General features: G+C 37.4%; 1 protein-coding gene across 1 annotated transcript in view; it reads left to right on the forward strand.

Annotated features, from left to right (window-relative positions):
• epha5 (EPH receptor A5) overlaps positions 1-15,061 on the forward strand; it is a 68,656-nt gene that overhangs the window by 16,315 nt on the left and 37,280 nt on the right. The window contains exon 3 of the mRNA XM_008423865.3: positions 4,563-5,283. Within this exon, the coding sequence (XP_008422087.1) occupies positions 4,563-5,283 (721 nt within the window). The remainder of the gene's footprint in view (positions 1-4,562; positions 5,284-15,061) is intronic.

The following is a 15,061-nucleotide window of genomic DNA, read 5'->3' on the forward strand; positions in this document are numbered from 1 at the left end:
GAACGCGGACGGAAATAGAAAAAGGCGAGGTGAGGTGTTGTTTGCGTAAGGAGCCAAAGGAACAGTTCTATTACAGTGTCACGATGGTCAACGGTAATGGGTGGTAATAATAAGTTGCAGGCGGCTTTATAGAATTAAAGCTGGGAGAGCACTCAGCGCAGCCACAGGGGGTCTTCTGATGGAAGTGTTGCACAGCCACACATCTTAAAGTAAGAAAAACTCAACACACACACTAATGAGGCTCTGCAGGGATGCCTATAGGGACTGTTGTGTTCGCAGTGTGGAGGGATCGTGGTGGGGGGGGAATAAGTACGAAGTACAAAAGGAGGCAATACGGAAGGTTATTGTTATATATTTAGACCCTTTATCACCACTGGCAGTTATACTATTGGCTTTTAGAACTTGGTTAAATTAAAGCATAATTTTACCTTTATGACATACTATAGCAATACTGTGCTATTCCTTCAGATGTAATTAGGTGTAATTAGGAATGAAAAAAAAGACAAATGCCCACATCAAATCCCATAGTTTCTGAGTAACCAAGCTTTTATTGACAGCTGCAAATGAAAAACTTTTTGCCAAGCAAGCCTTCAAAATGTGATGGACTTTTATCAAATGAACTGCTTTGTAAAGGCTTTTTCTTCATCAGCACAAAGTTAACTCCATTGGTGGTCCTGACATGCTATATTAGCTGGTCGTGTCGTGCTGTGTGCAAGTCTTTGTGTGTGTGACATCTGATGACCCTAGCCCCCATGCAGACTGCTTCTAATGGAGAGCAAGAAAGAGGTGCATTGTTGTGTTTGGCTACAAGAAAATGAAGTCGGTTTGACCATATTTAATACATTTTGTCTTGAATTTAATAAGAATCTAAATGTTATGGCTTCCAGTTTTTGCAAAGCACGTATGTTGCTCATTAGGTTTTGTTTCATTGTTTCATGCAGAGTTTTTAGTTATTAAATACGCCCATTGATTGCGTAATCAAATATACGTCTGCCACAGCAGGCTTTCCCAAAATGTTTTTTTTTTTAATCAAAACCTTCTTCCTACAAGTCTACATGTGGATCATGGCCTCAGCTTTCAAACCTTTAGAATCCCATTTATGCAAAAAGTAGCAAAATTAATGGGATTATTGCAGTGATAACAAACTGCAAATTAACCTTAACATGGTCTTTAATCAGAGACTGAGTTTCTCTTGTAAAACTAGAAATGATAATATATTTTGATCTGTTTTCTATAAACATTATTTATATTTACTATGCTTATCTGAATTTGAATAGTCACTATCATGCCTGTTGAACTGACCAATGATAGGCATTTTACTTAGTCTCATTCTGCTTTGACAAAAAAGCAACTTTTTTATTTTAAAAGTTAGTTGTGGAAAAGTTTTTGAATAAGATATATCACACATATTTAATCACATGTTCTTGTGTGGGATATTTAAAATTATTTGATTTAATTTTTTATTTATTTGTTTTATAGCACTATCTTACGTAAGCTGCACTGTCCTTTGAACCATGTCCCCGTGATAAAAGGATTGTTGCTGATGCAGCATAGAATCCAAGCTGCTATTACTACCATTGCTGCTTAAATTTACAATAAGGACTGTGCCTTCCCTTTCCCCCTCAGAACTGTAAACTCTTACACGGATGCATGTAGTCAGTTCAGTAATTTATTATTCCCATAAATAATAACCATGTAAAAATATTCCCAGGACATTTCCTTTAATAAATGAGCAACAAGACCCTTTCTCTGCAAGGCACCCCCCCCCCTTTTCTTTTTTTTTTTACAATGTTTTCCTGGTGTCTCCAACTAGTATGGGAGGGGAAAAAAAGAGACTTATCTAAAAATCTTTTTGTCATTTCTGAGTTCAACTGCATCTTTTCCTTCTGTTCATTCAACTTTTCCCTTCAGGGGTTTCCACAGCGAATCATCTGTCTCCATTTAATCCTACCCTCTGTATCCTCTACCCTCACACTAACTAACTTCATGTTCTCTTTCACCACATCCATAAATCTGCTTTTTGATCTTTCTTTCGGACTGAGTTCAACTTTTTTTTTTTTCTGTGTTCATTTAGTATATATATATATATATATATATATATATATATATATATCTGCCCTCAGTTTGATTTGAAGGCAGACAAGCTCCTCATAAACATTCTAAGCTGAAAATCTTAAAGTCCATCAAGTCAAATTCCCATCATAAAAACTCTGTCAGGATAACTAAAAAAGGGATTTAAGTTAATCTCAGAGACAGGTGGAAATGTGTGTAATGCTCAGAGCTCTTGCATTATTAACTGTGAGATGCAATATTGCATCCACATATTTACGTAGGACTCTGGATCTGCTTGTTTCTCCATTAGCCATTTCTTGATGATCAGAAATTCATCCATCCACAAAATTGTGCTAACCTAATTTTGTTTACTGTATTTTTAAGCTTTTTTGTGTAACACCATGTTTTTGTTTCTTTCTTTTCAATCTTTTCTTCCTCTACTAAATTAAGCATAAAGTTGTGAGGCCACAATAATTCTCCTCATACTTTACAATTATCTCTGAAACATGTGCAGTCATAGGAATACATTCAAAGTCAAACTTTTTAGAGTATTAAAATATAGTCATTTAAGTGACTCAATAAATTTTGTCTATTTTAAAGCAAATATTTGCACTTTAGTTTATACTTAGTTTTATAACCAGAATCTACACTGAAGATTCTGAAGACTTTCTGTAATGACATTCATGGATATTCATAGATACTGAACCCCTTTGGCTATAGGCAAAAAAATGATAGAAGGTCATCTGTTCAATACCCTGCTGAGATGCCAATAATAACGGGTAGCCCGCTAACTGTGTGTAAGTGTGTGTGGATTGTGTTTTAAGCTGTGCAAAGCTCAAGGCTGGCTGGTGGATCTGTGTGATCTAACCAGTAAGAGGCTTATGTCTGCAGTGGGACTAACTGGGCTAAAGTCAGGAAGAAACGGGGGGTCTCACACCCGTGCATACAATTTTCTTTTTGCCATCATACTTAAGTAGACCCCCCCACCAATGTAATAAATTAATGCTCGTCCAGTCTTGTATTCTAAAGTGGTCCAGATTTGTCTGCTAAACTGTCAAATTTATCGGCCTCTCAATGATGGAAAAAGTTATTTTTCAAGACAGAAATGCTTATGCAGACATTATGAATGCCTTCTTGAAAGCGTGTGAATTTAGCAACACAGAAATGCCTAAGTGAATCAATTACCCGGAGAAATGCTTGAGCAGCTGATTAATGGTAGCCAGAAAACAAAAGACTCAACCGGTGCAGTGCGAGCTGGAAATCAGACAGATGGCGAACAAGACGGAGAGGAAAGATACAGACAGAAGGTTTCAGATCGGCTACAGCAAGGATTGATTAATATAGGCTATTAAACTATAACACCAGATCATAGTTTCGTCCCTCTGGCCATATTACAGAGACATGATGAAGCGCCTGTATTAGCCATGGGAGAGTGCTAGTGACGCAGATAATAGCCACATCCCGGGAGACCCTCAGAGGAAATTAATGCTGCTGTCTGAGGCACGCTAGTAGTGATGCAGATATACAAGCACACATGAATACTTGCAGAATAATTTGCATATATGCACACACAGGCAGGAATTGACTCACACTCACTTTTGGAGCAATAATAAATTAAATTACAAGGGCACCTTTTTATATGTTAAAGTGCCTTTTCTCCCTCACTGTAAATTCATATATATCTTTGAACACAATCCTCTTTTTATTTGAACAGTAAGTGATGGACGGAAAGATATAAAAGGAAAATTGCTGTTGCTGCTTCATATGGAGTACCATCAAATACCATGTTTCCATTATAGTACATCATCGGGATTGATATTAAAACTATTTTACCATTAAGGCTCTATGTAGGAATATAGGCAAATATACTCTGAAATGGAGTTATATACACTTCTAGTGCTTATAACTGTACATATAGATTAGATGTGAAGTTCCAACAATCATCAATTATAGTTTATTTAAAAAGTGTAAAATGTCCACATTATACAAGCAAATACCTCACAATACTTTGAAATAATGTATTTGATGTATAAGTGGGCACAGTATCAATATAACACTCATCAATATAGCACTTGTTTGACTGCAACATATGGTAGCTCCTTTTTACCCTGAAGTATTCCAAAACTATTAGCTGAAAAATAAATCCAGCTTATGTCAGCGTCTTCAAGCATTTGCCATCCTGAGGTGAGGGAATCTTGATCCGTGCAGGTGAAGGGTCTGCATTGCATGAGATTATGTAACATTTATTGTTACAAATGTATTCACAGACAATTGAAACAAAACATGTTACATCTATGACTGTGTAATGTTTTTATTTGTTCTTTGTGCTGACAGTACTAGGACTGGGTGTATTTAAAAGTCACAAGTGTACATTTACTTTCAAAATACCTATAAATTCTGACCATGAAATGTCAGGAAATCTTGGGGCGGCTTGGCAAAATTTGGTTGACTTCAAGGAGTTTTCATTTGTTTCCTTAATATTCTGCTTTGTTTTGCTTTTTATACTTCAGTGGGAAGAGATCGGGGAAGTAGACGAAGACTATGCCCCCATCCACACCTACCAAGTCTGCCGAGTGATGGAGCAGAACCAGAACAACTGGCTCCACACCAACTGGATCCTGACTGAGGGTGCCCAGCGAGTGTACATCGAACTCAAGTTTACGCTTAGAGACTGCAACAGCCTGCCTGGTGGGGTCGGGACCTGCAAGGAGACTTTTAACATGTACTACTATGAAACGGATGGCGATGAGGATGACATGGAGGATGGCAGGATGAGGGACGGTGTTGGCATAACTGAAGAGGAAGACAGGGTGTTGAAGGAGAGCAGATACATCAAAATTGACACCATAGCAGCCGACGAGAGCTTTACCGAACTGGACCTGGGGGACCGCGTCATGAAGCTCAACACTGAAGTCCGGGATTTAGGTCCTTTGTCCCGGAAAGGTTTCTATTTGGCCTTTCAGGATTTGGGGGCCTGCATTGCATTGGTATCTGTGCGGGTTTTCTACAAACGCTGCCCGTTCTTGGTGAAAAGCCTGGCAGAATTTTCGGACACCATCCCGGCATCGGAGGCGTCGCAGTTGGTTGAGGTGGTGGGCCGCTGCGTCAATAACTCGGTGCCCTTATATGAGCCGCCACGGATGCACTGCAGCACAGAAGGCGAATGGCTGGTGCCCATTGGGAAGTGTGTCTGCAAACCAGGGTTTGAGGAAAACAGCGGTTCTTGTCAAGGTAAAATGCGTCAGTTAATTGCTAAAATTGTCATTTTGCTCATTAAGGGAATCCTAAAAAAAATAAAAAATTTTTGAGTCATTTTTGAAGATTTTCATAAAATTTTAGTCCCACCCCCCCCCATCACTGTTCTACCTTCCAGTGTTTGTTTTCATGGCTGTCTCCATCCTGTTTTATTTTCATATCCACTGTCATGTTTATTTTTAGTGCTATGTGCTCAAGCGTGTGCACAGATCAGCTTGTTCTTTTAGTAAGTGTGTTCTTACTTTATGTATGCGGGGGTGTGTGTGTGTGTGTGTGTGCGCGTGCGTGTGTGTGTGTGAGTGTCAGTGTTTCTCCTTCGCTTAGTGCAGGGCATTCCCTTGAGCCCTGCAGCACTTTGCTGCTCTCTTAAAGCCACTGTTCTGCCTTGACTTGTGCCCAAGCATTCCCTGCTCCATCCTTAACTGCCATTTCCATGGGTTTCCCTGGCTGCTGTTATTTGTTTTCTCTATCTGTAGTTGTCTTCTTCTCTTTCTTTGAATTACTCAGTGTTATGATTTGCAGTCACTATTCTCATGCAACCCGTGGAAGGTCTGAATGCCATGGAGAAATTTATATTCCAGAGAAATCTTTTTGCACCAACTAAAAACTGTGTGAAACATAAATTGCAGTGAGCTTTTGAAGAATCAGTTTTATGTGATGGCCTAAATTATTGCTTTTGGATCCCTAGCTGCAAAATGCAACTTTTAAAAAAGAGGAATATTTTGATTAATACCTCATCAATTGCCCCCTTAGCCCTCCCAAGTTATCTGATCTCTACTTTCATTTAGAAATTGCCATGAAAGTGGTGTTTGCCATTATGGGTAGCAGAATTTTCTTCATATTCCATCAGGCAACATTTTCCATGTTGCTTTTCATGGGAAATGAAGATCAGGATGATTTTATATTTCATTGGTGTTTAACATATGTTTCTTTGAGGAGAAATCTGAACTAACCCAAGCATTGACTGTCATGCTGTAGGGGTTCTCCAAAGCTGGTCAATCCAAGGTCGAAACTGTGCATAATGTGCATTAAAATAAATCAGAATGAAAAAAGACTGAGACGTGTACAAATAAATACACTTATTCTGGCCAGCTGACAGACTTGCCTAGACACACAATTCTAAGTCATCACATTCTCTAACTAGTAGAAAGTGAAGCACCAATTACCATTTTCAAGACATTATTGATGATGTATTCTATCTCCTTTTTTCTTACATGTTCTCCTCCCCTCTTCCTTTATTTTCCTTCCTATCTGGTCTGTAATTTAGTTTATTATTATTTTTTAGTTTTTGTACTTGGAACAGTTTATAGATAATAATAATTGTGTAGGCCAAACTACCACCATTCCACTAGATTAGTTTGTGTGGACTTAAGTCCGCTTGAAGAGATTTAGAATAAGGCTTTACTATACAGTAGTACTTTAGGGCTTTTTATTGAACCCCACAAGCATGCACAACTCTTTTTGCTTTATATTTACTAGAGTTGGTAGTTACTTACATGCTTGTAGTTTAATGAAAATGGGTCACTGCAGCTTTAGGAATGCAAATCTCCCTTTTCTTCCAGGAAGACGTTTTAAGTTTTCTGTAGATTAAGGGGCACAGATGAGTTAAAGAAGAAAATAATAAATCCTAACATTTTTGTTTTCATGTCTCTGTAGAATGTGGGGATCCTGTTAATAAAAAAAAAAAAAAAAGAAGATTGTTGGGTTTGTGTAGAAACACGTTGAATTTGGTGGTACATGTGGTGATGGCAGCAAGAAAGTGGTGTAGACCATTAGGGTAAATGAGATTTCAATTATATTTAAGCTATCACGCTCCATTTAATTAACAAGTTGCTATGGCAACTCAAAGCCTCTATCACATATGGTGTCCTATCTGCAGCATGCCTCAGTAATGTTTATTTTAAACATTTACATTGGATAAAACTGACTGTGTGCAACACCTGTCATTCTTGCTAGCGGCAACATATCCAATATGTTGTATGTTGTCACTCCACGCAACTTTCAGACAGCTTCAGCATTATGCCATTGTGCAGAAAGTGGCATTAATATTCAAAGCTGCAGTATAAAATTCCTTCATACTGATTTTACCACGATAACTTCTAAATTTTATAAAGTGGCACAAGAAACTATTAAACATCAGTGTGTGTCACACCACCCTTATTAAATGAATGTGAATATTGACAATTTTTTTGAAAACGGGGAAACGTGTTGAACTTTTCAAGAATTCAACAATAAGAAACTGACTGGAAAAAATGGCCTCTGAAGTCTTGACTCAGCTTTTGAGTTACTGAAATGATATATAAACTCCACAGTATGCATACATTTTACTCTGTGTTAACAGGGATATGAGTTAAGTTCTAAAGATCTGTTGCATGTTTAATGGATGTTTTCAAGTATTGAAGAGAGAAAAAGGGGAAGTGTGTTTCCAGATAGTTATTGGAGTCATCTTCATGTTTTCAAGTGAACAATTAGTCCAGTCATTCAAATTCTCTCTAGCAGCACCCATCTGCTGCTGCTCACAGCATGAAAGAGGATACGAATGTTAGATTTAGACAGCTCTATCTGAAACTTTCATCAGAAGAATTGACTTCCAGTAAATATTAAGTGTTGACCATTGACTTTATTTCAAAATTAATTATAGTTGTGCATGTGCCAGATGTGACATTCTTTTGAGCACTTGTGTTATACTCTATTGTGTTGGACAGAATTTTCTGTAAATTTCTGATACTTGGTATTTTTTTTCTTTCTGTCTTGGTGGTTCTTAATGTCCTTTTTTAAAATTCCTTTCACTTTTTGGCCATTTTGTAATTTTTCTAACACTTATCCATTAGTGGTCTTTCTTGCTCTTTTGTTTCATTGCTGCTTTGTATGCTTGTCTTTGTCTCACTTTCTTGGCCACTGACGGTCTATCATCCATTATTTTCTCACTTTCTCTGTTTCTGCCATCTACATGTCTGTCATTCGGTCTTTCACACTTGCCACAGCCTCTCACTTCACTCGTCTTTTCATCCCTCCTTTCAAGATCTGTCTCTTTTTCTCCTTTAACAAAGCCATTATCCTACTCTAATCCAAATGCAGAAATACAGTGGTCTGTAAAAGAATCAGTATATTTTTATGGTGTATATTTTATGCTCTGTAAAAGTGAGTTTTTGCAGTTGGCATTTTAGTTTTCTTTATTAAGCACATTTTAATAACATTATAATAAATAATGTACATTGATTATGCAATCAACTTATGAAAACAATTAATTATTTTGATTATTTCCTAAGTGCTGTATAGATCTATAGATCTTTTGCAATTTTCATGCAAAATTGTCAATTAAAACAATAAGTTTAAAAATAATTTCAACACCACCGGATGGAGGGCGAAAGATTAAAATTCAGAAGACAATTGCAATAGTAGCAAACTGGCTTAAATTATCTATGCAGTCTGCTTACAATGTCACACCTCTGGAGGTTTTTTTCTAATAGGCGGAAACGTCAAAATGGAGGCAAATGTTTTTAAAAATAAAAGCAGTATATTTAACCACGAGCACACAATGAACACTTCATGCACGTTAGAGTATTCAAAAAGTTACATTCTGCTGCGGTTTTTGTCCTGTTGGTTGTAAAATGGCCGTACAATACCACCTTTATTCAAACTGCCACCATGACTGACACAAAGTGCTGCATATAACTGCATACCACTGAGGCTGAAAACGACGAATAAAACACACAGCAAACCCTAAAATAAATGTTTAGAATGAAGTCACATTTCTGTCATAACAAATGCTGAATAAAACCGTCCCCCCAGTTATTCGCTGAATGATGGAATAACGGCACATTAGCTAAGTGAAACGGTGTAAAAAGAGATAAATGACACAATGGATGAATGGAATAGGGCTTTTAAGGAGTGTGCAGGGATGGCAAAACGGCTGGGTTCAGGTTATAAACATTAAATAAAGACTGACCAAATTGTTGGAATGACAGAATATGGGCTGAATGCTTTACTTTGAAGACAAAAAAGTGACAGAAAGGAATCCGGGGATTGGCAGCTTTCTGGTGTTGAAATTCAAGCTGCACTGAATTTCTGCGACAAAAGAGGGGGAAAAAAAGACTTTGACAATGTGGGCAGTAATGTCTGGGCTAGACAGTACATCATGGTGGGGGAGGGTAAGAAAATCTATAGGTTTACTGCTGAAACTGTGGACAACAGTTGGCATCATCAGTAAGCATAATTATTCAGACTAAAATATAAAATATCTCACTAATAAAATAATAGCCATAGGCAGTTTGTTCAGAGGTGGTCATGAAATGCCTCATGGATGGAGCTGGGCGACCCTCAACGACACTTTGTTTCACTGCCGGGGACTCCCATGGTGTTCAGCTGTTTGCCTGCCTGTCAGATGTCACTGCGACATATGTCAAACTCTATCTGGTCACGTCGGTGGGGCTGCCATCAGTAACTGTCTCAGCGAAGTGGTAACCCGAGGAAGCCTTCTTGCTTCTGTCCATGGGGAATCATAGGGGAGCTAAGAAGCAATTCACACCAGCAGTGTGAGTTTTATAGTTGTTGTGGTAACACTGGTGTTACAGTCACTTGCATAACATAAAGACACATTTGTTATATTGACATCTGTCATTTCCAAAAGGACGTTTGATGCTTTAGGAATCATTAGTACTCCCCCACCCACAACACACAATTTATTAAACTCCCAAACAATTTAATGGCATTTCATGAAATTGAAACTGAGTAACTTATTTTGTAAATCAACATTTTTCTGCTTTGCTCCTGCATTCTGGTCGGTCTTTTCTCAACCCCCACTTCATCATCCCATCATCTGAACCCGGTAATGCTGCCATGACAACTAAAGTGCTTCCTGAGTGCTTGTTGGTTAAACTGACTTCTCCCATTTTGCCCCCTACCCCCAACCTTCAGATCTGCAACCCCCCCTGTAGGCTACTACTGATGACCTTATGTGAAGTAACCCTATTAGGCCTTAATAAACATGAGAACATATGTCAAACTATCTGGTCACCTTGGTTACCCTGTTACAAATCTCAAATACGACACCTTCAATAGGAGCTTACAACATTGTCAAACTGCTCAAAAAAACATGAATCTGAAGTTTGTAAATTATTAATAAAATACTTCGGCACAGCCAGTTATTTCTATGAAAGCTTGTTTCTCCCCAGAGTCCCACTCAGTAGCTATGACTGGGTGAACTGGGAAATAGAACTTCATCTTGTGCTTTAAGATCACATATAGGCTTAATAAAATCCAAAAATATCTAATCACATATTTGTTTTGGTCAAATTGCTGATATAAAATGCTCTATAAAACTATCCTTGCATTTTTTAATGGCATGTTATAGATTTGACCAAACAAATGGCATGTAATTTTAAAAGTGTTCATTGAATTATATATATTTTTTCCTTTTGTTTGCTCATTTCAGAACAATGCACCTAGTGTTTTGTATTGAGGTTGATGCCTGCAACAATAATTTGCTGCAAATATAACTCCAAATCTGAGGGTGACTGTCTACCTGTTACATATCTTCAAATTGAAAGTTTTGTCAATTTTTCTCTACTGAATGAAGACATATTGATCAATAGTGTTAATGTCTTGATACAAAAACCTGTAGCAAAAACATAACCCGACTGAAGAAATGCATCACCATCACAAAATGCTGCCACTATTAAGTTTGATTATCGAGATTGTGTGACGGTTGATGTCTGACCTCAGTTTCCTGCTACAACCTATTGCAACGTAGCCTAAAGCTACATTTTATTGAGAACACCTTCTTGTCGCCTATTGTCGCCTACATGACTCTGACTTCAGTTGGAACTACTTATTCCTTTGCCGCTATTCTATAAATTTTAGATGTTTGAAATGTGTATGACTAATAGTTATCCTGCTGACAATCTCTCACTTAAACAGTGGGTCTCTACAGGTGCTCCAGGGTTACCACGGACACCTTTATTTCTTCTCTGATTCATGCGCTCCTTTCCTGACCTGTGTCGTTAGCTGAACAGGCAGTGTAAGAACTGGTGGCAATAATGCTGCAGATAAAATCAAAGAGCTTAGAGGAAGCAGAGTAAGCGTTAGAAACAGTCTTCAGATCTACAACATACTGCTTAGATGATCCGTCTGAGAATTAAAAGATGTCACAGCTGGATTACCAACGACAAATCGAATATTTCTAACTGCCTGGTGTGTGAGACATGGTAGCCTCTGCTGAGGGATTTCAATTAGACTTGCACTGTATTGTGGGAACAAAAAATTGCTATGGTAGCATTAAACATTGTGATGAGAGTTTTGGTAATCTACCACTAGTGCATAGGGTGTTCATTCACCTAATCAAATTTATTAACCCCAGCACTTTAGTGTGATTGCTATTTTCACACTATGAATTCTGCAGAACTAACAGTAGTGAACAGTCCAGATGAAGCTGCAGGAATAACATCAAAACCTGAGTGACCGTTTGATGTTGCATCTTCCTCCTCGGGGCTTACGAGTCTCCCATTCAGCTTCTCATATTCACCAACACAAACTGTGACCAGCTGTTGGTGAAGTTGCCCATCTGCCATTAGAAGCAACTTTAGACTTATTGCTTTTATCAGGGGAGACTTGGGCTGCTGGAGAGGCCAGGCCTTCAGCTGCATTAAGTGTGATCTAAGGGAATGGAGATTCCTGATTTGGCATAATCATTTATTGATGATAATTAATCTTTCAGCCTAGACCTTAATAAAGCTACTAAATTGTTTTAAATTCAAAAACTATTAGGAACTTGACCTCCTTGTTTGTGCGTAATGTCTGATTGTGAGAATAAATGAGTGCTGAACAATGTCCCGCTGTGTTATTCCACGGGCAGGAAATCCCCATTGACTTGATTGTGTATTATTATTGTATTATCATCCGTCTTTGTTAGCGTTCACACAGTGACATGCACAAATATGTGCATGCATTGGCAAAAACATACGGACACATGCAGGGGCCTGCACCTAAACAGAGAATGACAACAATGATACATAAAGGTATGAAACCCTCATGCATGCACAACCTCAAAAAAGCCCAGCACAAACTTTGCTTATGTTTCTTAGACCAGTAGTTTACTGTTGAACAAACACAGGAAGAGGATATTTACCGTTTCTTCTGCTGGTTTATTATTTCACAATCCTATCGGCTAACAATATAAGCATCACAGTGAAACACAGCCGTGCTATTTTTTGTTTCTTTTTTTGAATTTTTACTTTCACATCAATCTTTATGATCATAAATGAGGGTTGTGATTAGTTGTAATGTGCAGTGAATGCAATTTAAGCCATTTCATTTTATCCTCATTTATGTCGATCACTTTTACTTGACTTTAGGACTGGTACATACCCAAAATATAAAGTGCTTTGCAAACGTATTCATGAGCAGTTTTTAGCATTTGTCATGGTATAAACAAACTCTAGATTATTGGGATTTTAGATGAGCACACACAAAGTATTGAAAAATTAAGCAACGCAATATGTTATACCCATAAAATCTTAAAATAAATTGAAGTTTGCATTTGTATGGTGACAAAAAGTGATAACATATTTTGAAATTGCTGCACTTTCACAACTTATGCTTTGGATATTAACGCACTAGATAAATATTGCAAGGTAAAAATGTCTAGATGTCCTCTGAAGTTGAATTATTAACTTGCTATGCTTCGAACTTCTTATGGCTTAATGCCAGAGTCACATCCTTGAGATAAGTTGTATAGAGTTTAAGTGGCTCCACTTACACCAGCTTTGCTGCATTCATATTGCAATGCGCAGAGTACTAAGCCAATATTTGCATCCTCAGCTTGCCAATGCTGAGACAAATAATTTTAAATCCAATGTTGATGCGCGGTAGGTGGTCTTTACATCTACCTTTTAATTTCCACACCCCACTGCTCAGCCTTAATACGTCTTTCTGACTCAGCCCTAATAGCTTCCTTCCTAATCCCTTCAAATGACAGCCGGGCAAATAAATCAACATGTTTAGTGTGAAATGTTTCCAATTAAACAGGACGTTTGTTAAGAAGCATTCACGGACACCGCTGGATCCCTAATTGTCTGGGATGCCAGTGTGTGATGCATATTAATTACGTATTAACCTCTCATTCTCAAATGGTACACATACACACGCATGCATACTCAAATCCATACAGACGCATTAGTGTGTATTGCATATTAATTACCCATTAGCCTTTGCACTGTGCATTAAGAGCTGCGTGGCATTAGAAAGACAGCCTGCCCAAGGGCAACATGCAGACACACACACACACACACACACACACACACACACACACACACACACACACACACACACACGCGTTACTACTATGAACTGTCTTCACAGGTTGCATTCACAATGAGGAGTGAGCCATTTCAGGAATCCATCCATGACCATAACAAACTACACCACAGGAAGTGTGTCTGTGTTTTCAGGTATAAATATAAATCCATTTATGTGATTTTAAAGTAATCAAATGATTTAAGATGCCCATTCTAATCCAACAATCTGTTTAATACAATTTATTTTAACATGAAATAGTCTTAGATAAATAAATTGCATCGCCAAATTAGTAAGTATTCTTAGCGAAAGAGGTGGCGTCGATGCTTGAAGTTATGCCTTTCATGTATCTTTTGTGGTAGCTGCACCCTCTGATGGGCTCAGTGGTTCGAGTCATAAATGTAGTGACTGTAGATGGACTGTGCACAAGACTAAGCTGATCTCAGACGTTATGTTTGGAACTTCAGTGACTTGTAAAGGATTCATTTCTTCTGAGATAAACTTGTGTTTACTCATGTTCCTTATGCTTTTCTGTCATATTAATTGTTCTGACAAATTCAGGGTCTGAAGTCGACTCATCAATATTAATATTGGTCCCAATCTTGAGTTGTTGTGTCCAGTACAACTGAGAAAAAGACGAGCATTAGTAAAAATATAGTTGATTCTGTGTAAAACTGAGGTTTAAAATATGAATTTGACATAAAAACCTGCCTCAAGAACTACAATACTACTGTAAACCTTTCAAAATAAAATAAAAATATATTGCTCACTAAATTACACCTCATATAGCCATTTTTAAAGTACCTATTTTCTGAGTAGACATTAATATTATGGACAATTTTTCAACTGAAAATAAGAATAGACTTTGGACTCTGAGTATTGCACTACACAGTTCAGTTGTTGAATTCAATTAAAGAAAGTGGTTGATAGGTTTCCACCCAGTCATTGATTCAAAGACATTTCTGGTTTTCCAAAAAACAAAAAAAAAAAATTCTTTATATATATGTTTTTTTTGCCGAATTTAATGCTAAATTCAGCAGTATAAAATTAACAGTGGTAAGGTATTTGCACATTTTTCTTTGAACATCACCTTTAAGCTTTATTAATTTAATAAATAATTAAGTCTTGTGTGGTGAATGAGTTTTTTTCTGAAAGAGAAAATTATTTAAATATATTAAGTACAAAACAGATAATTATTGTAATTTATAGCCTACAACAATCCAATCTCATACAGATGGCATGCATTAGATGAGAACATGTTAATTTAAGTTGGACATGAAAAAAAAATGCTTTTAAACTTCTTCACCCACTAGGTTATTTTATGGATTACCCCCAAAATGTTTCAGAGCATAATTAAAAGACAGCCAAATTACTGCATGACACCTTGCAAATGTAGTCATTTCATCTCATGTCAGTATGACATGCCATATCACGTCGTCACAAATGTTGTGTTGTTGAGCAT

This window comes from Poecilia reticulata, chromosome 12 (genome assembly GCF_904066995.2).
Source record: "Poecilia reticulata chromosome 12, P_reticulata-male-v2, whole genome shotgun sequence".
Taxonomy (NCBI): domain Eukaryota; kingdom Metazoa; phylum Chordata; class Actinopteri; order Cyprinodontiformes; family Poeciliidae; genus Poecilia; species Poecilia reticulata.